General features: G+C 32.6%; 1 protein-coding gene and 1 long non-coding RNA gene across 5 annotated transcripts in view; one reads left to right on the forward strand and one right to left on the reverse strand.

Annotated features, from left to right (window-relative positions):
• LOC125776258 (uncharacterized) overlaps positions 1 to 23,347 on the reverse strand; it is a 32,022-nt gene extending 8,675 nt beyond the window's left edge. The window contains exon 1 of the long non-coding RNA XR_007421574.1: positions 22,974 to 23,347. This is a non-coding gene — a long non-coding RNA (uncharacterized LOC125776258). The remainder of the gene's footprint in view (positions 1 to 22,973) is intronic.
• On the forward strand, positions 1,531 to 24,967 carry LOC105225852 (uncharacterized). 4 transcript variants are annotated; one of them, XM_049447637.1, is made up of 5 exons: positions 19,897 to 19,913; positions 20,006 to 20,255; positions 20,866 to 21,069; positions 22,315 to 22,832; positions 23,354 to 24,967. In XM_049447637.1, the coding sequence occupies exons 3-5, from the start codon at positions 20,887 to 20,889 to the stop codon at positions 23,595 to 23,597; spliced, it is 945 nt and encodes a 314-aa protein (XP_049303594.1). In that variant the 5' UTR covers positions 19,897 to 19,913; positions 20,006 to 20,255; positions 20,866 to 20,886; the 3' UTR covers positions 23,598 to 24,967. The 4 variants fall into 4 exon arrangements, with proteins under 4 accessions (XP_011202809.1, XP_049303594.1, XP_049303596.1 ...); XM_011204507.4 differs by lacking the exons at positions 19,897 to 19,913; positions 20,006 to 20,255 and adding an exon at positions 1,531 to 3,031; XM_049447639.1 differs by lacking the exon at positions 19,897 to 19,913 and having other exon boundaries at positions 19,937 to 20,350.
• Positions 24,968 to 25,236: the final 269 nt, after the last annotated feature.

Raw genomic sequence — 25,236 nt, forward strand, 5'->3', positions numbered from 1 at the left:
ATGTCAGAAAAAATTTTATAATCCAAACAAAGTAAAATTCCTTAGAAACTTTTCGTATATGTATGTATGTATTATTGGAGCGTTATCAAAGATATACAATTTTCTCATTAATTGTTATCAATGAAAAGAAACATTTGTGTCACCAGTTTTGGAGTGTCAATAAACAGACATGTTCTCCAAAACACCGCGACGCTAAATTCGCTCTGCAAATAATTTGTTTGTATGCGATACGAGTACAACAATGTGTGTTCCATATGTATGAACATACATATGTATGTGTGTATGTACGGTTCACTGATAAATAATGACTAATAAATATTAGACACTTATGGATTATATTTGTTTTGCTTATAAATTTGCATTTGCACTCTATACCCATGCGAATCGAAAATCAAACGTAAGCATAATAAGTTATAAAGTATGAATAAAATTTATAGCCGCCGCAATTTCTCTTAGTTAATCAAATCACTCACAACAAATCATAGTTGCTCTTCAAACACTCTCTACTAACTAACTACAAACAAACAATAAAAACAAAGCTTTTGTTTGTATTTGTTTAAACGTCAGAGACGGTAAAGCCCTGTAGGCAAAACAAAGGAAGAGCACGGTTCAGCGCCTAGCTTTTGTAAGGCATGGCTCGATATACACATAGTACATACAAACATACAAACATACATATGTACATATGTATGTACATCGTAGGACAGTTGGTGGCTTTATAGACATTCTGGAGGATATAAGGAAAGTATGGAGCAATTATAATAAGCAATTTTTGTAAAGATTTAAAATATTCCATTTTTTTTAAATATGAGAAAAAATATTGTTTAAAATTTATAACATTTTTTTCAGTTGCGAAAGTGTTTTCGCCTAAGTCGGTGTGTTTGTCACGCTATCCTTATGCTTTGTCGACGAACCGACAATTCGGTCAAGTAAGCCCACTGTCACTTAGAAGCTGCACAGACACAAAGTGCTCACTACTTTAAATACCTCTCGCTTTTGTTTCAATAAAAATAGAGTATTCGCGACCATAATGTTAAACAGGCTTTGACAACCACACCACCATAGCCACCAACACCACAATGATCAGTTCGCAACGTGGCCAGAAGCAACACAGACATTGGGACGTTCTAACGAATACACAGACCGGCTGAAATAAGGTTGAAATGATCATTTGAATAACAAATAAAAAAACTGCACACATTTTTTTATTATCGCAAATGAAAAAAGGCGCATTCACAAAGTGGGTAAGGTCGAGGGGAGGACGAAACAAATACTGCACCTGCAAACCTGCAAAAGCAATGTTTTATGAACGTTTCTTGGTTGATACTCAAAATTTTGTCAATCATGCAAAATATATGAGTGTATATTTGTACATGTGTACATACATATGTGTATGTGAAATTGGTGTATGCCCACACAGCCACATAAATATATGCATGTGCCAACTCGTATCTACAAGTATATATACGATTATATATGTATCTATGCTCTTGTGCTCGTATAATGCTCTCCACCGTCACACTAGTACGTCTCCAACGCCCCGCAATGACACACCGCGCCACGCATAACTTCGTAGGTGTTTCACTGGGGCGCCAGCTGGAACAGCTGTAGGTAAGTAGGTAGGTAGCCGTCAGCAGAAAGTCGCTTGAGTCGACAGCCGCTAGTCGTCAGTAGAGAAGTCAGTCGGTATCAATCGCGAATCGGAGTTAGTTGTGCGCGCTGCGAGAAAGATCGTCGAGACGAGACTCTTACTCCAACCACTTGATCACTCACTCATTCACTTGATTAACCAACGCTAAGCGTTTCCACGCAGACACTGTACTCCAAACCACATTACACACCACTCAATAGTCTGACGCTTCTGTCAGACAACTGGCGAAAAGTCGAACAAACGTGCAATTTGCTTCGAATTGTGGCGCGCAAGCCGGATTCCACCGGTCAACGGACATTCTCACAGTGAATTTTATGTTTCAACAAAACAAAAAGCACCGGGCACACTATTATTTCGCATACAATAATTAAAATCGGCTTTTGTTGCCACGCGCATCGGTGACTCGAAAATCTACACACTTGTTAATGTGTTTGTGAAATACTACCTCAATACGAATACGACAAAAAGCGAGGATCACTCAGCTCCAGAACGAATTAACCGTAAGTAGTTTTCATACGGCGGCATTGGCAAATGAAAACATTTGTGAATAAAACTAAATGCAAATCGATCGTCGTGTAAAACACTTGAAAATAATAAATCACATTAATTCATCAAAATATTTGCCTGCATACCGTCGCTCCAGTGATTAGTGAAACGTGGTGTAATGCATACAAACTGTTTCGCTTAATATGTGCATTAGAGTCGCTGGGGACAACAGATTGGCGCATTGTTTCGCATTTCGCATTTTCCAATGAAACAGTGAATTCCCATGAAGAATTGTAATTTGCAGCAGGTCAACAGCGTTGAGTTCTCTGACGTACACATACATAATAGCTAACATTCGTGTCCCGCAGTGCGGTATTCGTCATAACACGTCCGGAACAACCGTTAATTGTTAAAGTGCAAGTCGTTTACCTTTCAGTATCAAAAGCGCTCGAAACAAACGTATAACTGTGTAAAGTACATTTGTTATTGGGTTTTTATAAAGCAACAACAACTATTAACTAACTTTTGTGGTAAAGGTTTGAGGATTTTACCAAAAGAAATAAACTACACAGAAAATAAACAATAAAAGTACAAGCACACATATCGTGTATACAAGTGTATATTGTACATACATATGTATATATTAATTGCATACATATTAACACACATGCGCGTATTTACAAAGTCAACACAAGAAGATCAGCTGCGAAAGTTTTGCTCGCGTTGTCTGGTGTGAAGAAGTAAAAGACGATCGTGACTCAGACTGTTTCCCAACGTTGATTGGTGGACAGATCGCACATTTCCGCTTGCCATACAAAAGAATAGAAACCACAAAATAACATAAAAATGGATTATATTGTTAAAGCATACAAAGATTGGAAACTCCACTCTCAGGTAAGTGTCCAAAAGGCATGTACACTCAAACGCACATATGTATACACATATGTATGTATAATTAGGTGCATATGTAGCGTTAACTAAAAACCAAAGAATCATTAGCGAAGAAGAGACGAAGAAATTAAAGCCAATATCGGTGTAGCCGAAGTGATTGATAGTAAAATACACATAAGTATGATGTCAGACTAGAGCTACATATACATACATACATATGTATGTATGTATGTATGTATACATAAGAGTCACTTACCCTTCAAATTATCCTTCAATTGTTTTTCATCCAAATGCACCTCACAAAAGCTCTTATTTTTACACGTTTTCGAAAGAAAACAGCGCCATAAAAAGGTCAAGATTAAATTAGGTAACAATTTGTACCATACAATCTTTCCTTGCACGACTTTGTGACTTTGAAGGCTTCAAGTTCATGTTCAGCACTCTGGGGACTTTTGCCCTCTCCAAGCGTATTTTTGATATTTAGAAAAACTCTTCACTTCCTGTTGCTTTCCCTGATTAACAACGCGACGGTTAACGCGAAAAGGAAAATAATTATTGCAAAATAGCAATCAAAGGAACCAGTGCGTATGATAACACTATATGTGGATATGTAACATGAATGTATGTACTCGTACACTCAATCACATCAAGTTTAATGCAACCTCAACCATTCTATATGTATACATATGTATTTATATACTCGCTGAAAAATGAGATTTTTACATTACATTTGTTACTAAGAGAGTAAACTCAGTGCACGTGAAAAATAAGAGCAAAGCTAGGCTTTATCGGGGTGTAACGCTGCCGGATTACGTTGGAGCCGGATCAACGAGATCGCTGTGTACAGTGCACATGTTGTGCGCCAAGTCTATGTATGAGCAAATAAAGTATTCCTTCTAAAGTCACTAATGTAAATACATACATGCATATGTACATATGTGCACAGTTACATACAATGCAAACGTTTATATGTATGCATGTAAATATGTACATAATTAATAATATCCCTCCATCACGACTGAAGTAAACTGGTCTAGATTTGTTTGTTTGAATTTCTGTGAGCAGTCGGTTTACCTCAACGCCGAGGAGTACCGCAATCTACATACATATGTATGTACATATAACAGTGGCGGGAGTGTAAACATACATATATTCACATATATGTACATATAGTGTTATGGTAATGCGATCGGTTTCAAAATGTTTCGAATTACTTGATTTTGTATACATACACACATACTCGTATTCTGTCAGACATAACATTTGCGTATACGACTCGAAAAGATCTGCATTACCGCATTTGATCCATGCTGTTAGTGCATGATCAAATATTCCATTTTGTTTATCAGCTCTTTAGATATTTCTTTTTTTTTTGTCTTTACAAAAACATTAGTACTAAAGCCTCAGCCAAAATTCTGTTATTATTATTTCGAATTAATTTTGTATTGAGCACGTGCGGTACCGTAAGTACTTAGTAATTACCGGCAATTCCCGGTAATCTTAAAATTTCTAAAGCAATCAAAAAACATGCAAAAAAGTGTATTTCACCGATGCAAGTTTTGAAAAAATAGTCTAAAACAGCATTAGCTGACAATAAAAATTGTTCTTCGGACCGAAAATCATCTTACAATTAGACAATCTGAGGATAATTGTTATTATTTTTGCGAATCAATAACTTTCGAAATTCTATGTAGAATCCACAAATGAAATCTGAAAAATTAGTTGATTCCACACACACTGAGTCGTTCGAAACCCTTCGAATACTTATTTTCTCCAATAAACATTTATATCGATATCGGTATTGTTGATAAACTTTTATGGTTACATTCGAGTTTATGATTTTTTGTTAAATATTTTTTTACTCGGTGTTGTTTACATACGACTTTATGATTATTTGCTAAATAATTTTTTTAGTCGATTTTCGTGGAGTATGTCCGTAGTAATTAAGCAACAGCTTCTGTCTAACATATAACCAGCTTTGATTTTATTTAGGTATAGCTGTGTTTATAGTTTTATGACCAATTTTAATATTACCCCAAAGGAACATGTGTTTTTATGCGTGTGCACTTATTTTTCATATGTTGTTGCTGAATACTTTAAAAACTATTGATTTTCAATTACAATACTCGAAGGAAATACCTGTATATGTTTAGCTAAGTTAAATGTACTTATGTATATACATAAGTATAATTAAATATGCACACATACATATGTATGTGTATGTGGATCGATTCCCGTTGCTGCCCACATACTTACATTTGAGAATAATATTTTGAGGCACGCAATGTACATGTGTGGTCAGCGCACGAATGCATTCCCCGAAGTCAAGGTTGCGTCCAATTGTTTTCATTAAGAGCTTAAATTGCCTTACTTGTAGTTCATTGTTACAGTTTAATGTACTATGGTATATGTATGTATATTATATGCATTAGCATTGTTTAAATTACAAATGTGTATGAACACATGTTGCTTCACAACCTTGTTTTCAAATGTTAAGAGCCTTCCACGCTACGCATACTAAAGCAAAAGCTCGAAATGTTTTTGACGGCGCAACAAGTGTGAAATCATTGATTTCATGCAATTTTGCATATTTAACAAAACACATAAAAATTCAGGTACATACAGGCATACATACATATGTACATTTACTGATATGAGTTTATCTATGCAATTTTATGTATGTATGTTTAGTTTCCCGGTAGGAAAATTGTCAAATTATGAAAATATTGAAAAACAGCAAAAATAAATAAGAAACAAGAAAAACGTAAACTTTGTTTGCTTCGAAGTTATAATACCCTTCACAGTTGAATTTCTTATAGCTTTAAAGGGTTTAAAAATATATTTATCTTAAGATTAGTGCGAACAATTGTATAGCATATATGTATGTATGTTATAGTGAACCGATTTGAATAAGTCTTGTTATTAATCTGTGCTAAATTTTTTTAAGTTATAAAAAGTTTCCCATGCAGAAACTAGATTTTGACCGTTCAGTTTGTATGACATGTTTGTATGTTATAATGATCCGATATCGGAGGTTCTGCCAAATGAAAAGCTTCTTGCGGAGTAAAGAATATTTACAAAATTTCAGATTGATATCTCAAAAATTGAGGAACTAGCTCGCGTTAGAATAAGTATACATAGATAGACGGACATGGCTAAATCGACTCTGTTTGTCATGGTAAACATTTACATTCTTATACAAGGTGCGTTCCAAAGTAAACAGGACATTAAAAAAGGAACAAATGGTTTAAAAAAAATCAAATTATTGTATTCAAAATAGTCTCTTTCTGCTTCAATACAGCTTTTTGCATGGTCCAAAAGCATATCGAACGAGTGTTTTCGCTCGTTGGTCGGTATGGCCACCAGTACGCCGGTGCAAGCCTTTCGAATGGCCTCTACGTCTGCATACCGCTTTCCTTTCATGGGCAAATACATTTTTCCAAAAAGGAAGAAGTCGCACGGTGTCATATCAGGTAAATACGGAGAGTGGTTAATGGTTAAAATGTGATTTTTAGTCAAAGCGTCGATCGACGAGACGAATGCTGCGCAATTTTTGGTCGTCAGTCAATTTGTGTGGAAACAAACCGTGCACACATCTTTCGTAAGCCCAAATGTTCGGTCAAAATGCGATAAATCGATGTTTTGGGGATGTTCAATGAAATAATGAAATTCTCACTAAACAATCAATAAAGATAGCAGATTCTAACGCACCAGTCGACACATAGATGGCGCCACCAGGGGGCGCTAGATTCAAAAAAGCTTTGGAACGCACCTTGTAAATATCTGGATCTTACAAAAATCGTGGCAAATTTAATCCTTTAGAAAATAAATGAGCTTTCTTTATATCACAATTTACGCCCATAGACTAGAAAATATTTTGTTTAAAATGAATCCCCGGGGTATGATACACCTAGATTTTAAGCAACGGGGATAGAAATAACAAGCAAGATAGGGCTAAGTCCGGGTGTAGCGAATATTTCGTATACTTGGAATTAACAAAGACCTTTAAGGCATTGTTTCTGCAAAGTTTTATGTACATAAGAACGAGTAAATTTAGTTTTGTTTACCAGAGAGTTAAAGAACATATGTATGTCTAAGATAAAATTTAAAATTGTATTACACGGGAAGTAGGCGCGAGTGTGCGATTTCGCCCATTTTAACACTGTACTGTAGGAATGTCAGAATTATATTACATACCAAACTTGGTTGAGATCGGGGGAGTAGGTTCCGAGTACTAACCTTCAAAATCAATTCATAGGAATCAGTAAAATTCACTATTTAAATGTCTAAATCTGTTACGTTTTTTGAGGGTTAGACCTATCTAATGCACTATAAAGGTCTAACTTTGACAATTTATTCTGCTTTCTTTCAGGCTTAATTGAATTGCTTACTGCAGTGTCAAAAAATTTATAATGAACTTTTGATACAAAATAGCTGCTACGTGTGTATGTATCAGAGAGCTGCATTGGGTATGTTCGAGCCTGTTCGATCACCCTCATTAAAAATCGAGCACGAGCGAGCACCACACTCGGCAGCAATGGGTTCGATCGAGTGGCACACCCGGCAGCTGCTTTCTGAGTGTTCGAGTCTGTTTGATCATACTCTCTTCAAAACGATCACAAGCGAGTGTCCACACTCGACACCCGCAGCTAACCCGAAATGTGTTCAACTATTGCCACGGATACTCGGACAGAACACGGGTGTAGAAGAAATGTATCAAATTTTTCTGAGCAAAAATATGAGAAATTATGAATGTTGTATACACTTTAACAGTCAATATTATTGAAATACAGCATTTAAACTATATGTATGCATATATCAAAGGAATGGCGCATTTTAAAATTAAAAATATATTTGCATAACCATAACATAAGACCAGACAAGCTGTAACTGCCATTCGCAATTTTGCAACCAATAAAATCTTCTTTTTTCGGCCATTATTTTCAATAAATATCATGTAATACGTATCATATAACATTCTTAACACTCACAAAGCAAATTAATCAACTGTACTGACGATTACACATAAACAAAAAATGCTTTGCACACTCGAGCCTAAACTCGGACACTCGAATATATTGATCCGCAAAACACCCGAACCCAAACAAACACGTATGAACGACACTCGAGTGTTGTGATCAACACGTTCGTCTGCGCACAGTCGCTAACAAGCAATCCTTCTGCTCGTTCAAAGAAAGCAATACAAGCCGGTTTCGGGTAAGTGTTCGAGTGTGCACGGAAATTGTGTATCCGTTGCAGATCTCTGGTATGTATATTTTTATATTTACTACCAATTGAATATGTTTGTAGGACAATAAAGGGTACAAAAAGCCACAAAAAATAGTCGTTTTTTCAATGCTGTATCCCCTTAAGCATCCCATTTGTTCAACATGTCGGGATAGTGAACAACAACGTGTTATTAACTTTTAAGATTAAATGGAGTATCTTTTCGATGATGTTTCGAGTTTTATTAACTGTGATGTTTACCTACGAGACACAAATACAATTTATACATCAGCCAATTTGTTTGACATTTTCCTTGCATTTCTTGCCTATTACACTCGAATCGATCAACTAAATGATTCATTATAACATAAAACAATAATTTAATACGTGCAATTATACAATTGTATAATCGTAAACAAATTGTGATAATTTATAAAATAAATACGACATTTTTCATATTCATTCAATTTCCTGCATTCGCTTTCTTTGTGTCTTCTTTCACTATTCCGAATGCTAGTGCACAAAGAAAATGAATGTCAAACAACTGATAATGAATCTAGGAACCATACTGAGAATTTCTTGGTGAGTTCCTCTGATTACAACGAAAATATTATAGTATGCCGATTTTTCAATATATATAGTATGTACATACATATGTATGTATGTATAACGCTATTTGACACACAACAAAGGTGAGATCGGGAATTCCTGCGAAGCTTTGATAAAAAGCAACCTTCAAATATAGTATGTTACTCGAACAAAGGATGTTTCCAGGTGAGGTTTTAAATAATATTCACAGAAAATACATATACTACATGTGCAAATATGGGAGAATATTAATTGCACTTTGTGCACTTCGACAGTTTTTATGGTGCACAATAAAAATTTAATAAAATAAATCTTAATTGAGCGCTACAAAGGATTTGCGCTTCTCCCACGCCAATAAAAAATCAATGTTAAAATGCGTTTGCACACAGGTATATACATACATACATATAAATGTAGGTATGTATGTAAACGTATACTATATGTTGTAATTGCATCAAACAAACTCAGTTAAAACAAAAAGTTTCTAGCCAGTTTTGAACAATGTCTGGCAGATTTCAATAGCCACTTTGTAGATCCCCACGTACATGCACCATTGTATGTACATATGTTTAACCAGTGTGCATGTTTGTATGAATGTACACATGTCTCCAACTCTGTCGGATTTGTTTTATTCTGAGTACCACAGAAAACCTTGAGGCGTCAGTTGTTGCTTCTGAGCAAATTTTGCGGCTTAAATTGCTGACGTCTTTTTTTGCTAAGAGCAAATAAATTTAGAAAAAAACTAATTAATAATAATAATAAAACTTAAACGTAAACTTAAACTATTGTGCTGAAGTTTTGCATTTATCGCATTGTTTTATTTTGATGGGGTTAAGGTTATGCTAGCGTGTAACTACGTACATATGTATGTATGTATGTATGCATGTGGGCTTGAAATTCCGCGCTATCTCGAGATTTGAATTCAGATATAGTATATAATTATGTATGTAGGAAAATAAAATAAACTTCATTTGTTTTATACATGAGCACGTACGTCAGATATGGCAGGTTTTTATATCGTATACATACTTACATATATTTATAATATATGTATTAGGGTGATTCAAAAATTTTTTTTATTTTTTTTTTCAATTGGTACTCGCAAAAATAGGTTCCTAGACACCTCTAAGAAAGCCTCTCCAAATATGAGATTTTAATTGTAACGGGAAGGTCCTCCGCCTAACGGTTTTCTATTTTTTCTTATTATCAGATAGAAAAATTTATATCTCGCTTCCAACTACTTGAAAAAATATTTTGTTAATTAGGTTTTGTAGGGAATTGAATGCTCTAAAATATGGTCTCGTATGATTTTTTTTGTAAACCCAACCGTTTAAAAGATATTAACAGTTAAAATTTGATGATTTTTGGGAAAAATTTTTATTTTTTAATAATTTTATAACTCAATGAAAAAAACACGTTCTTTTCTTCATAAGACCACTATATATCTATCAAACTAGAGTCCTTGTATGGACATTTTTTTTATTTGACAAATTATCTCTTCTAAATTAATTAATTCTAACAGGTTACAAGGTTAGTCGATACAAGGACAATCTCCGAATATATTGTTTAGATCGAACCATTATAGTGTATACCATTCAAACTGACTGATCACAATCAAGAAGAAAGAATCATAAAACGTTGAGCAATTTAGTTTCCATTGGATGCAAATCGTGTTCGGTTACGATTTTATATTTAGTTTTACATGCATATACCCTGAAGTTGCTATAAGAAGCGCTATTGTAGCTGCAGTGAAGCCAAAGTAAATTTGTTATTTTATTTACAAAAATTTAGTTCATAAAAGTCAGGCTAAGCTAAAATATTGCAACCTGAAATATTTTGAGAATCATCATAAAAATGACCATGTGATGTTTGTTTGAAAATGTTGCCTTTTTGGCAACTCGCATTACCATAAATGTTAATTAATATTTAATTAATATTGTTCTACCCCTCACTGTACCAATTTACGTATTGAAACGATAATACCAGTTTTCAATCGATACAAAAACAAATACAGATTTTATAATAAAATTAGCGGCTTTGTCAAATTGCTTATCACATTTTTGCTTGGAAACCGGATTTTGATTAGCATTTCTATGAAAATTGGTGCTTGTACTGATTTTTATATCTTTGACAGCATATATTTAGATACAGATACCTTACCTTACCTAACGAAATTTATGCACCTCTTGCAAGGTAATCCATTTGTTTGGAAGACGCCTATAAACCTTGAACTTTGTTATACCCTGAATAGGTTATATTAAGTTCGCCACGATATTTATAACACCTAGAAGGATACGTCGGATACCCTTTCAAATATACATATATGTATGTATGTATCTAAATGATCACCGCAATGAGCTGAGCGAATGTACAAATGTCCGTCTGTCTGTATATACGCGAACAACTCCTTCAGTTTCTCAGATTTCGATCTGAAATTAATTTTGCACACATTCTTTTCCCCAAGTAGCTGCTCATTTGTCGGATCCGCCGTTATCGGACCGTTATAGCACACGGCTGCTATACAAACTGAATTATCCGAATGAAGTAGAAGTCGAGATATCTTCACGAAATTTGACAAGGATCATTGTCCAAGAAAATAATACAATTTCAGAAGAAACGGTTCAGCTCGGTTAACAATAGCATAAAGTTATAGTCGGAATTAAGTTTTTGTTAGGAATTTTTTGTATGTGTATTTTCGAAGGGTATTACAGCTTCGGTGCAACCGAAATCAGCGTTTCTTCTTATTTTTAATAATTAAAATTAATAATTAATTCCGTTCCTATGAGAACAATCGTTTAATTTTCAAACAAGATAATATTCTTAAGAGAAATTAAAATAGTTTTCCAAAAAGTAGAGCGTCACCATGAGAACTCTTTATATCAACATACATATGTACATATGTGTTTCCCAATGTGAAACAAATTCTTGAGAGTCGGTGTCTTTCTGCTACTTATCAAATTATGAATAGTTTCGTAATTTTTCGTTAAATACCGAATCTCTTTGTTGAATCACCGCTGTATACAAGCAATTATTCTTTGAAGCTCCTCTATCTCAAATGTGCCCAGATTTCGTGTCTAAGTAACGGGTGATTTTTTTGAGGTTAGGATTTTCATGCATTAGTATTTGACAGATCACGTGGGATTTCAGACATGGTGTCAAAGAGAAAGATGCTCAGTATGCTTTGACATTTCATCATGAATAGACTTACTAACGAGCAACGCTTGCAAATCATTGAATTTTATTACCAAAATCAGTGTTCCGTAATCCGCTTTTTTATCGACAAATTTTGTTCAGCGATGAGGCTCATTTCTGGTTGAATGGCTACGTAAATAAGCAAAATTGCCGCATTTGGGGTGAAGAGCAACCAGAAGCCGTTCAAGAACTTCCCATGCATCCCGAAAAATGCACTGTTTGGTGTGGTTTGTACGCTGGTGGAATCATTGGACCGTATTTTTTCAAAGATGCTGTTGGACGCAACGTTACGGTGAATGGCGATCGCTATCGTTCGATGCTAACAAACTTTTTGTTGCCAAAAATGGAAGAACTGAACTTGGTTGACATGTGGTTTCAACAAGATGGCGCTACATGCCACACAGCTCGCGATTCTATGGCCATTTTGAGGGAAAACTTCGGACAACAATTCATCTCAAGAAATGGACCCGTAAGTTGGCCACCAAGATCATGCGATTTAACGCCTTTAGACTATTTTTTGTGGGGCTACGTCAAGTCTAAAGTCTACAGAAATAAGCCAGCAACTATTCCAGCTTTGGAAGACAACATTTCCGAAGAAATTCGGGCTATTCCGGCCGAAATGCTCGAAAAAGTTGCCCAAAATTGGACTTTCCGAATGGACCACCTAAGACGCAGCCGCGGTCAACATTTAAATGAAATTATCTTCAAAAAGTAAATGTCATGAACCAATCTAACGTTTCAAATAAAGAACCGATGAGATTTTGCAAATTTTATGCGTTTTTTTTTAAAAAAAAGTTATCAAGCTCTTAAAAAATCACCCTTTATTATGTTTTAGGACCAGTTTGGCGGATAAAAATTAAATTTCCTACGTATACGTATTATAATCATATTTAATTGTTAGAAGATGGCAAAAATCTTTATAATAATTGAACAAGTTTAATTACTTAATTGATTACGTGTAAAAAAAGAGCAGTAATAATAGGTAATGTGTACAAATTTGCATTTAAAAGTACAAATAACGTGTTATAGGATGTGATCACGTGATATAAGAGTTGTAAATTACCACGATATTACTATATAGACATTAGACATATAAATAGAAGTAAGCATTAATTATAATATATATTATATTGTTAGCTGGCAGAACTTGAAAAATAACTCAGGATGTGAAGAAAAACACATTACCAGGTAAAAAATTTAAATTAGACTTGTCTGAAAATGTTGCGTGAAAAAAATTAAAAATATTTGTCCAACAAAAAATTTAGCACATTTTTCTTATACGTACATATTGTGCTTCTTCTACTTCAAATTATTTCACTTTTTCAATCTGCTAAAATATCAGGTTTTATTGATTATATGAAAACCGTGGCTATTAACATATACGACTTAATATCATTATCACTGTCTTTAGTACTATTTTACAAAAAAATAAAAATATGTTAACTCAAGATAGAGATATCACCTATGCAAGAAATTAGTTAGGGAATATTATCAGAGAACGTAATTCCCTTCGATTAAACTTTAATTCAAAAGCTATTGAAGATAAAGCAATTGTACTTAAAACCATATACTTGAGATTTTCAGTTTTAGAGAAATGAAATGGTTCTTCAAAAAAATTCCACCCACAAAAACGAGTTAACAAATATAAAATTCCCATTTTTGTAGCTGATAGTTCTAAGGGCAGTGGGGAAAGAGACCAGAGTTCTGTTCTTCAGTTGAGATTGGGGAAACCTCCGGTTAGCAGCTGCAGATGAATTACGATCCTTTATTAATTTTAATTACTTGCACTGGTTTAAGATAACTGTTGATTAATGATGAATTTAGTACAACATATGTAAGTATATGTAAAATGTATATCTCTGCCTCACATGCAAAATATTATCTTAGCAAAACTTATTTGCGTAATTAAAAATGCTACAATCGCGCAATCACGCTTTGTCACACGAGTTTCCCCAAGAGCGGCGTGTAAGTGATTGCACTATAAACTTGTACATATGTATGTATTTATAAACGTAAACTACAAATTAATTATGAAACAAAGACGCTAATGAATTCTGCCAACAACTGTAATATGCATATTTCAATTATTTTTATATATATACATTAGGGTGTTTTTTTTTTGAACTACTAATCCCGTCACGAAATTTCCTTGGAAATACCCTAAAAAAAATTCCATGAAAATTTTAGCCCTTAATATTAACATTAAGAACTGGACCAAGACATGTAAAAATTTTCCATAGAAAATACACTACAATCCTGATTTTTTATATTTAAATTCCTACAGATCAAAGGTATTTTAAGGTATCGCTTTGAATTTAGACGCATATTTCCCAAAATTGTTCACTATACAAAAGTGCCCAGTGCGACAAAGTCGAAGCTCACACCGGCGAGGTAGTACGGGGCTCTAAACCTGACTTATCTACGAAATTCGCATTGTTTTGTATATATCTCGTAAATGACAAGAGCTATAGAAAAATGTTTATGGCAAACTTGTAGGAAATTTGATTTGCTATAAAAAAGGGCCAAGGTAAAAATCGCTATCATTAATAGTTCTCGAGATATTCGGCTTTTTAAGTTAGGCTGTATGGAATTTTCATAGATGGTATGTAATAAAAAAATGACGGGATTGAAAAAAATTAATAGTAAAAAAACACCCTATATACATACATACATATATGTACATGTTAATTATTTCTTAGAAATGTTGGAATTTAAGAAGTCCACATTTTTCAACTAAGTCATACATATATACATATACATATGTATATGTACATATGCATATAAAAAAATACTGTTAATGGTTTCAAATGAATAAGGAACTCCTTCAATATCGAGATATTCAATTGAAAATAAGCATTTCTACAAACTTGCTTTTCATTGGGAAATTCCCTACGAAGGTTTGTTCCAAAATGGCCACCAAGTTCGTGACTTTCGACAGTAAACCCAGTTGCGATTTACATCAAAAGTTTAAATATTGTCACGTAAATAAATTAGCACGTTCTTATCGATTTATGAAGCCAAAGTCAAAAGGCATTAAAAATCGATGTATCAATGTACAAACTCAGGCAAACAACCGTTAATATGTATTAATATTTTGAAACCTTCCGTGTGACAGGGTCGCATTTCTGCAATGGTTTTTAGTTTGACGCAAGGAATTAATAACTTTGTTTCTTTGTTAAATGCTATCTCACATTGACACTACGTAATACCTGATTTTGAGTTCTTAATTAGAAAATTTATGATCACGATATACTAACGTACACACTTAGCTACGTACACATTGCTCTAAAAAATATATACATACATATGTACATATGTACATACATATGTAGGCACTTAAATATTTGATTTGATTTAGTGCGGTTCGCAGCCGTGTGGAGGACATATTTAAGATTGAGAGTTATGTACAAAATAATTTGCGTGTGCCAACAGAAGCACATATGTATGTACATATGTACATACCATATGTATAAATACAAGCTCTCACAAGCAAATATGGTATAGACGGGTGTATAAGAACTATTTGTATACTTAAACAACGCGTTTATATAAATTTATTTGTATCAACGTATCTATATATGTATATATTTATGTATGTATATAAGCCAATCTGTCCATTTACTATCTCTTGGCGCGGTATCACCGCAAAACAAAGGTATTAACTATTGTACCTATTGATACCGAACTAACACTAATGTACGTACACATAAGCTCATACATACACATTCACACCAAATATTAAAAAGATACTACCAATTTATGATTCACGCCAAATGATAATGCCATCAAGGCGTATGTTTGTTCTAAAGCTTTTGAGTGCTTTGAAATAAAGTAGCATATTATTATATAAACACACCAGCACCACTCATTACATTTGTAAAGTTCATAATGTACAGTAATATTGTAATTCTTTGGTAATTTATACATGCATGCAACACACAACTCGGTTACAATTGCTCTCAATAATGCTTTGCTCAAATAAATTGCCATAATAAGTTAAAGGACACTCTTATATGAGAACTTATCCCTTTTATTAACTAAGTAAATTTAAGCATTTCGCCGTTTTTATTGCCATCATTTCACAGCGGTAGCAGAAAAAAAACTCACATATAAACAAATAAATTTGATTGTTGTGCATATAAACAAAGATTAGCTTTATTAACTCTTTGGAAATTCGCGTATAAAATTTTTGACTGTTTAGATCATCTATGTTATGCTTACAATTGTACATATGTACATACTTGTACTTTTATAGTTATGTGCATAAAAAGCCATATAACAATCCGTTTAGATAACGGTATGGCACGAGCACTCCATACTTCCAGATCATGGTGACACGAATCGGCGTACTTTAAAGACAATTAAACAATGTATTAGGCTACTTATACACCTACACCCACACTCTCTGCAGAATTGTATCGCAATTGCAGCGGCAGCTATTGCTTGTGGTATTATTGATAACTCTAATGATTAGGGCCTAACAATGTGATTAACACCATGAGTTGCGAATTACCTTCGTTTTTTGCCAAAATCGTATCAGACGAAAAAGTTTTCCAAGCTAGTATTTGGTTTGAATTGTTCAGTTTGTATGACGCTATAATCTTCCGATTTGAACTATTTGTTCGGAGATTGTACCGTTGCCTTGAACATTAATCCATTCCAAATTTTGTGAAGATATCCCGACTAATAAAACAGTTTTAAATTCAAGGACATGATTTTGATCGTTCAGTATGTATGGCAGCTATGTTTAAGTGGTACAATATCGGTTTCGACAAATAAGCAACTTCTTAAGGAGAAAAGGACGCGACGTAGGAACGTCAGATCGATGCCTCAAAAGATCGTGTATAGACAGACAGACGAATATGGCGAAGTCTACTCAGCTCGTGATACCGATTATTTATAGAGTACCCGACGTTTCCTTCTGACTGTTATAAAGTTCGTGACATAAGTATGTAATATACCCTATTCAGGGCATAATAAGGAAAGCTAATATGTTAAAAAAGCTAACCGAATAGTATATGAGAATTTTTGGATTTAATATCTGATTGCAAATAGTAGAAACACTTTTTTCGGATAGCAGACAAGTTATGATGAATTTAACTCAAATTACAAAATAATTTTATAAATTATACAATTCTTAGGGAAATCAAACTATAATAAAGTTGCATTGACCTCCAATTTAGATATAATAAAATAAAAAAATAAATTTTCGCTACTCTGGCCAAAATCTTATAATTGTACCATAGCTTAGATCAGGTGAATGTTAGTATGTAAAAAGTTAAACATTGCGAAAATTATTAATTGAGATCCGTGCGATTACGTCAGTTTGTTTCGAATTGTTATGACGATTCTTATCAATGATAAACTATGGAAAAAGGAAGTGTCGAATATTATACTTACACACATACACATGTGTAACATATAAATAGGTCTGCATTTAAGTGCCAAGTTTCGAGTGGTACGTCTTACCCATAAAGCTTTTTTTAGCACCAACACTTGTCAGTGCATACCATTCAAGCGTTGGCGGCGGCGAATTTCAGTTATAATTGAGACATACTATTTCCCCGTTTTGTCATTATACAAAGTATACATTGTCATTTACAAATCTTTATATCTTGATATATCGTTCGCAAAATAACTTTTGTTAAGGAAGTTAAGTAATTAATGAACTTGATATCTTTCTGAATGTAAACAATTCATGTTTTTTGATGGATTCTTTTTTTGCCGTTCTTGAAAGTCATGAGCGACATATGCTCTTTGTTTTGATTACACACGCCCTCACACCTATGTGTGTATTTATATGCACATAGAAGGTGTCAAAAAGCATATGCTCGCTATAAGAAACGTCACATTTAAGATTAATAAATGAAACGAAATTTCAATTAAGTATAAATAATTACTGGAATATGGCCACAATGAGTGATTGCAAATACAATATTACATTCAGATATATGTATGTAGTAAGTTTATATGAACCAGTCAGTGGTAAATTAAACAATACAAATTAAAAGCAGAAAAGTAGAAATTCAAATTCACTTTAGCGCATTCGTCGGAATCATAACAAATTGATACATATATGTATGTATGTCTAAGTATATATGTAGTCATCTCTGCATTAACTTAAATATATTAAAATAGCAGACGTGTGCAATTCGAAAACGTCGAGACGTCGTGAATTGCATGATGACAATTATTTCGATTGGAAAAGTAATTTACAACAATGAAATGCTTTTAAACAACACAAAATTGTTTAATAACTAATTATCGAGAATTTCGCCTCCAGCAACCACAACAACAAAACAACTGGCAAAAATCTTCATAAGTGCACACGTGTGTACACACATAGTACATACCTGCAGGCGCACTTTCGCATATCCATATATGCATGTATGTATATGTAGTGATCTGAGCAAATTTTTATTTTTTTGTTATTAATTTGAAAAATCATTAAGGTGCCTGGTAATTTTTTTTAGTGATCTTCGCTCGTCATCGCCATCACGTGGGCTTCTTTCAATGAACACTCCTCTCGACCCCTTTACTACACAGTATATTTTATGTTCTGTTTTGTAGTTCACTTCTTTTATTGTTTTGCTACTAAAACAAATGATCTTAGAAAAACGCTCGGTAAATATTAATTTCAATGCAAACACCGATAACGTTAATATAAACATCTGCATGTCCATACGTACATACATATTTGCTTACGTATAATTATCTATTGCCTTTAAAATTTAGCGAATCGGAGTGACAAGGAAGTTAACTAATTGTGATATTAAATCACTCTTCCCCGAAATAATGATTATTCAGCGGTTTGCCAAAAGATTTTTAACTCCTTACTATACACTATGTGTTTGGGTGGCACTTATATTTTCATAAGTATATACTTATGTATGTACATATGTATATTCTTCTTCTCTTTATTATTTAACTTATAACTCGTATTCTATGTTTTCGGCGCATTGAATATACCGGTAAATAAGTAGATACATACAATTACTTTAAATTCACGTGTCCTACCGAAATGATTTCCGTTTCTGTGACGAATGAAATTTAGTTTGTTTTGTTTGAATATACATACATGTAACGGTACAATTTCAATTTGTTATCAAAAATATCTTTTCTGTTAAAATCCAACTCATGTATATAGCTATTACTTAATTGTAGAATTTTAAGATATAAGTAGTATAATTAATAATGTTTATTCATTTATTTTATATTGACAAATAGTTTATCAAATACAATAGCTTATACTTACATACAATTTCGTATTTTATACCGATGTACTACTTTTTTCTCTAAAGTACGTACGGCAACCCCAACCATCAAATCAGAAATTACTTATGAGTTGACTAGTAGTTGGCAACGCGATACGTACTGACGGAACTCATTGAAGATTTCTTTAGTGTGTTAGTTGATAGTGTGATTTTGAAATTATTCAATAATGCTTCTTTAATTTATATTTTAATTAGATGTACAAAAAATTAATTCGATTAACTATTACACACATATTCTCACTGTAAGCACATAGCAGTATTCCAATTAGACTTTAGCGGTTACCATTTTAACATCTGTTGTATATCACCAACTGTAGGAGAAAAAAATTGCTGTTGGCAAGTCAACACACAGGGATGCAGCAGAGGCTGTAAAATGTTTATGTTTAGAGATTGAATTAGAATTTATTATTTCCATATTACGGTAATTTAAACAATAATACATTTTAATTTGGATTTGTTTTTTTTTTTTAATTTTTCCATAATTTTTTAAGCTCGGTTTTGGCAAAAGCATTTCCAGCTTTGTGCTAAAAGCTACCATTATTTGTATAGGTATTCATTGATTTGACTTTCTCAGGTGAAGGGAAAATCAGCTGTGTGCTTTATTTGTACGTATTTCAAAGTGGCTAACAAAATTTTTGCCATATACTTAACTTCGTATAACTTTATCTCATTTATCAGCTTTAATTTTATTACTTAGCTACTTCGCCACTTCACAACAAGTTCACTCTTCGTTGAAAATTTGCGCAACAAAAAATAAGCTCACACGTTTGCAACAAATTGTGGTTTTTGTGATTTCTACACACAACATATTTTTTAACAAAAAATGGAAAATTAATTCAAACGCTTGGTTGATTTTATGATTGCTAATGCAGCAGTGTTCGGTGCATAGTAAAGTGAAACAACTTCAGCGCTGAACCTCGAACAAGTTTGGAACTTACAAATAGAAGGTATGTGGTGGGGTGATTAATTAGTTGAAAAGCTTAATAACTCCTGCTAATATGCAGACGTACATTTCAAAACATCGTAAAACAACCATTATAAAGTAAGTGTATTAAATTGGGAGTTTTACTTTTAGCTTGAGTAAATTTCCTTAAAAAATTATGCAGATAATTTGAAAATAAATCTATTTCATGTGACCACATATCCAAGAGTCTTTGCACTGATAAGCATATTGAATGCTCGAATTATGAATAGTACCTTCGTTGTTTTCATTTATGTGTAATATCAAAAAGTTTGTTTTGGCCATGGTATGTCTGACGGGGGTAATAGACCAGATGTTGAACTTAATGGCAATGCAAATGACGTCACATACAATATTTGGGACTGTATGGATGGTAAACATTGTATCCTGTAAGGAATAATATTTACATATGAAAGGCTGAATGACTGTGTATATTTCATGAAATGGACGTTATATATGTATTTATTATTCATATGTTTTTGTTTAAGTATAAAAACGAAAAAAAAAAAAATGTTTTAAAACCATGTAAATATGTACATACTATATAATAATATTTTCTTTTATAAATTGTAATAACCCCCTTTACGGCCTTTCAGTTCCATGAGATCGTACCCGATATGGATGATGCCGATTACATGATGTTTAACGAGAAGCAATCCATTCGCGAATCTGCGCGTTCACTCAAAAAATATGGTAGCACCTGCTATAATCATAACATAAGGAACAACGAGACACTCATACGACATGACGTGGAAAAGACAGATACACTCCAGGGCATTGCGCTAAGATATGGATGTTCGGTATGTTTTATATCTATACTTTTTGCAAAGTTAGTAGTAATTATAGTATTTTTATGTGAGATCTGCATTTCTTTTTATTGCATAATTCATACATACACATACTTTCATAAACATTGCTTATCGATTAAACATTACTTGGCCTCTAAGTGAGTTAAAGCTAAATGTATTGAAATTGGTGATTCAAAAAAAAAAAATAATAATTCGGCTATTACAACCTACATAAAAACCAGAAAGCACATGCATATGTGTACGCATACTGTTTAAACATTTATTTTTAAACAAGTTGGAAATCCAGTTGTGACCAATCTTTTATTTGGTTATTGGGTAATTCTCGTGAATTGCTTATTTTAAGAACCAGTAAGCAAACAACGAAAATAAACGATATATTATAAAAAAATATGAATATTGACTCATATAACAAAATTGGAATGCAGTTTCTGCATTCCGTGATTTAATATTTTTTAAGCAAACTAAAATTTAGGTAATTTATAAAAGACATACGTAAATAGTTTATATATTGAATAAATCCTTGCTTAAATACGGAGATAACATAGTTAGATTAGATAGCATTTAACAAAATTAGGTACTTATATATATTATATTTATAGTAATTTCTCTTTGAATTAAACATTACGTAAATCTTTGTGAAGTGCTTTCACAAGCAGTGTAACATGATTGTTTTAATACTATGTAGATAAAGTGGTTTCTTATCATATTTTAACACACATACATAAGACAAACACATACATATGTATGTATGTAAATGATAGTTTTCATATTTTTAACTGTAACCAGCAAAATTATTCAGATTTATGCAACTGTTTTTTGTTTTGTTCTAACTTCCATCTGATGACCTAAGTTATAATATTATTTAAATCGCATATTAATTTTATTGAGAACTTCAATTACTGCAATTATTTTAAAAAACATTTTTTTGTTTTCATTTAACTTTTAATATTAAACTTTTTTAAATAAAGGAAAAAATGTGTGTTTTCAAAATAAAAATCTTTTCAAATACAGCGAACGCTATTCAGTCATCAATCATTGTCTTGGCTTTCTTATACCTACTGATTACTTCATTGGTGCGATCCTATGAAATCACTTTCAATCAATCATTGAACTTTTTTGGTTCTTATAAATTAAGTTATTAAAGACTATTAAATATTTTAAATCTTTTTTATAATTGATATGAATTTTTAAAATGCTAAATAAATAATCAATCACTTTCAATTTTTCTATTGACAGACGGAACAGATACGACGCGCTAATCGGCTCTTCGCCTCAGACAGTCTATTCTTGCGTCAGTTTTTGCTAATCCCAGTGGACAAATCGTCGCCGTACTATCCCAAAGCGGATGAAAATAATCCATTAGAAATTAGTTCCAACAACACTGTGCTGCAAAATAATATAAATTCGCAAAATATTGTAAATTCTGTAAATGCAACAAATGCGAGTAATCCAACTGCTGATCCACTTGGGGTATTCGCAGCACCAACCAGCTGCCTTGACTCAGCAAATAATCCACGTCCATCCACGTTGCCAACTCGTCCATACTCAATCGCCGGTGAATTATTAGTGCAAAGCAGCGACGATGATGTCACGCTAAACAATCACAGCAGCAGCAGTAATAAGCAGAGCAAATCGCTTGACTCTGTGGTGGCTATGACGCCGGAGGAGGAAAATCGTAAATCCATAAACGAGTTTTTGAGCAAAATCGATTCAACTATCTCGGAGTCGAGAAAATATGTTGAGAAATCCAAAGAGTAAGTTGTGCAATAGTTTACTATATTAGTATTAAACTGGTACGGGGACGACTACATATCGCTCATTTGCTGCAAGACCGGCATAAGTCAAAAAAATCGATTTTCCAGAAAACGCGTTTAAAGTTTTCAACTGACTACAACCTTACACCTCTTCTCAAGCGGAGCATATAAGAGGTATTCATATGAATTTTTCACTCAACATGAAGTATGATATAACGAACAATTCTGCAGCTTTAACTCAAAAATCACGTTTTTTCATTTATGCCGGTCTTGCAGCAAATGAGCGATATTTAGTGTGATAAGTTCCTAAAAGTATGCTATAGTAAATTGTTATTCATGCAATTGCCTAAAAGTTTTTTTTTAATATTTACAGTTGTCGTATCAAGTAATAATAATAAAAGTTTTATAATATTATTATTTTGTAATTATAATAATTTGTTATTACATTATATTTATGTTATAGTATTTTAATACAAACCAAATTCAAATTTCTGAACGAATGTATTAATTTTTAATTACAGAATGATTACTAGCCAGAGTGACAACGATCTGTTTGTTACCACCGATTTTGTACAGCACAGGCGTAACAATCACTTGAATAATTCTTACAAAACGAATCGGCAAAATCAATCAAACCACCAACGGCACAGTTCTTCAGGCAGCACCTCGGACACAGCGCAGCTATTGAATACCACGCAAACACGACACGTGCAAAAGTCACTGAAGCGACTAGAAAAACAGCAGGATGAATTCTTCGAATTGTAGCACACACACAAGAAACACATCACTTCTCTGCGATCCACTGAATGCCCATTATAGAAATTTTAATATTAGTTTTAATGAAATTTAAAAAATACTATACTATATAGCTATCGTGAATAATTATGGCAGCAAAAATTAACATAGACATGTATCCTTATTACTAAGAGTAAAACGCAAATATTTTATACTATATACACATACAAATGTAGGATGGAAATTTGTTTGAAAGTTGGAAATTATGCTGAAAATATTATATTATTTAACAAAAATGACATAAAACAACCTCAAGTAAAGGCCAATGTGCAAAATGTAAAATTTTAAAATAGTTTGCTGACAATTTTAAACTATTTATGCACTATAAACTACGTTCTTATTTGAATACAAATGTGAATAAAATATCAAATGTTTTCGCATTTACACACTCACACATACACACTCAACTGATGTTACTTAATGCACTTGAATGCCAACACAGCCACGGGCAGTTAAACAGAAACTCTGTGAAATTATGATAAATAGTAAATATATATATAAATAATATAAAATTTTAATTTTTTTTAAGGTGTAAACATTTGTACTGCGTGAAGTTTTGAATAGTTAACGCTACATATATTAAATAAGTTGAACTGTTTAAAGTGCAGATACTATGTATGTAAATATGTATTTGTGCATGCAATCTACTGATCTACTGACATACATATGTGTATATAAAATATTTATGAATTACATATTTTCATTTCGTATTTCGTATTTGGTATTTATAATTATATTTGGTTAACATATACACATATATTTTTGTTTATAAATCTTACGGCTTTAATTTCGATTGGAGCTTTGACGTTTTTCTATTCATTTTTTTCCGATCAGTTATAATACTGAGCGTATGAGTATTATAATAATATGAAATTTTATTTGAAAACAATTAATTATTGGTCTTTTTTTCAAATTTTCAAAGTCTTCAAATGGTTTAGTAACCGGAATTTAATTAGACTGCTGAATGAAAATTATCTCTGTTTGCGATATACATATGTATATTTAAAAATGGTAATCGCTGTAAAACAATTAATTTTTGAAAATGTATTTGTTAGTGGTTGACCTCGAGGACAGTTCTTTAATCATAACACACATTCAAGTTAAGTTGTGTACTTAATTGGGCAACCTTTACATTTTCTTCTGAATTTTTTGAATTTGCCACAGTTTTTATTAAGGTGCACACTTAAAAAAATATTTTTCTTTTCTACAGGCATCAAAAGCGTAGCCCATAGTATCACATTTTTATGTATTTAGTTCTCTTGTCAATTTTTAATTTCTGTTCGACGCACATTATCTTAAATAAAATTTATTTTAAAATTTTGAAAATATAAAAAACTTAACTATTTTGTTTTGTATAGTCGCGAAACGTTACTTTGAGGTTATAATTTTGAATAACGTGAAATCTACAAATGTACCTTAAATCCTTCGACGACTACAAAAAATGGAAAATTTTTAATTAGTATAAAGCATACTTTTACAAAGAATTTATAGTTCAACTGTGGACATAATAATTCATTATATGGAAATAAAATAGTGTTTGGATGGGAATTGTCATCTTTTTGAAGAATTATAGCGCGGAAAAATAAAAAAATTAAAAAAATACATAAAC

The sequence above is a fragment of the Bactrocera dorsalis genome, chromosome 2, assembly GCF_023373825.1.
Source record: "Bactrocera dorsalis isolate Fly_Bdor chromosome 2, ASM2337382v1, whole genome shotgun sequence".
Taxonomy (NCBI): domain Eukaryota; kingdom Metazoa; phylum Arthropoda; class Insecta; order Diptera; family Tephritidae; genus Bactrocera; species Bactrocera dorsalis.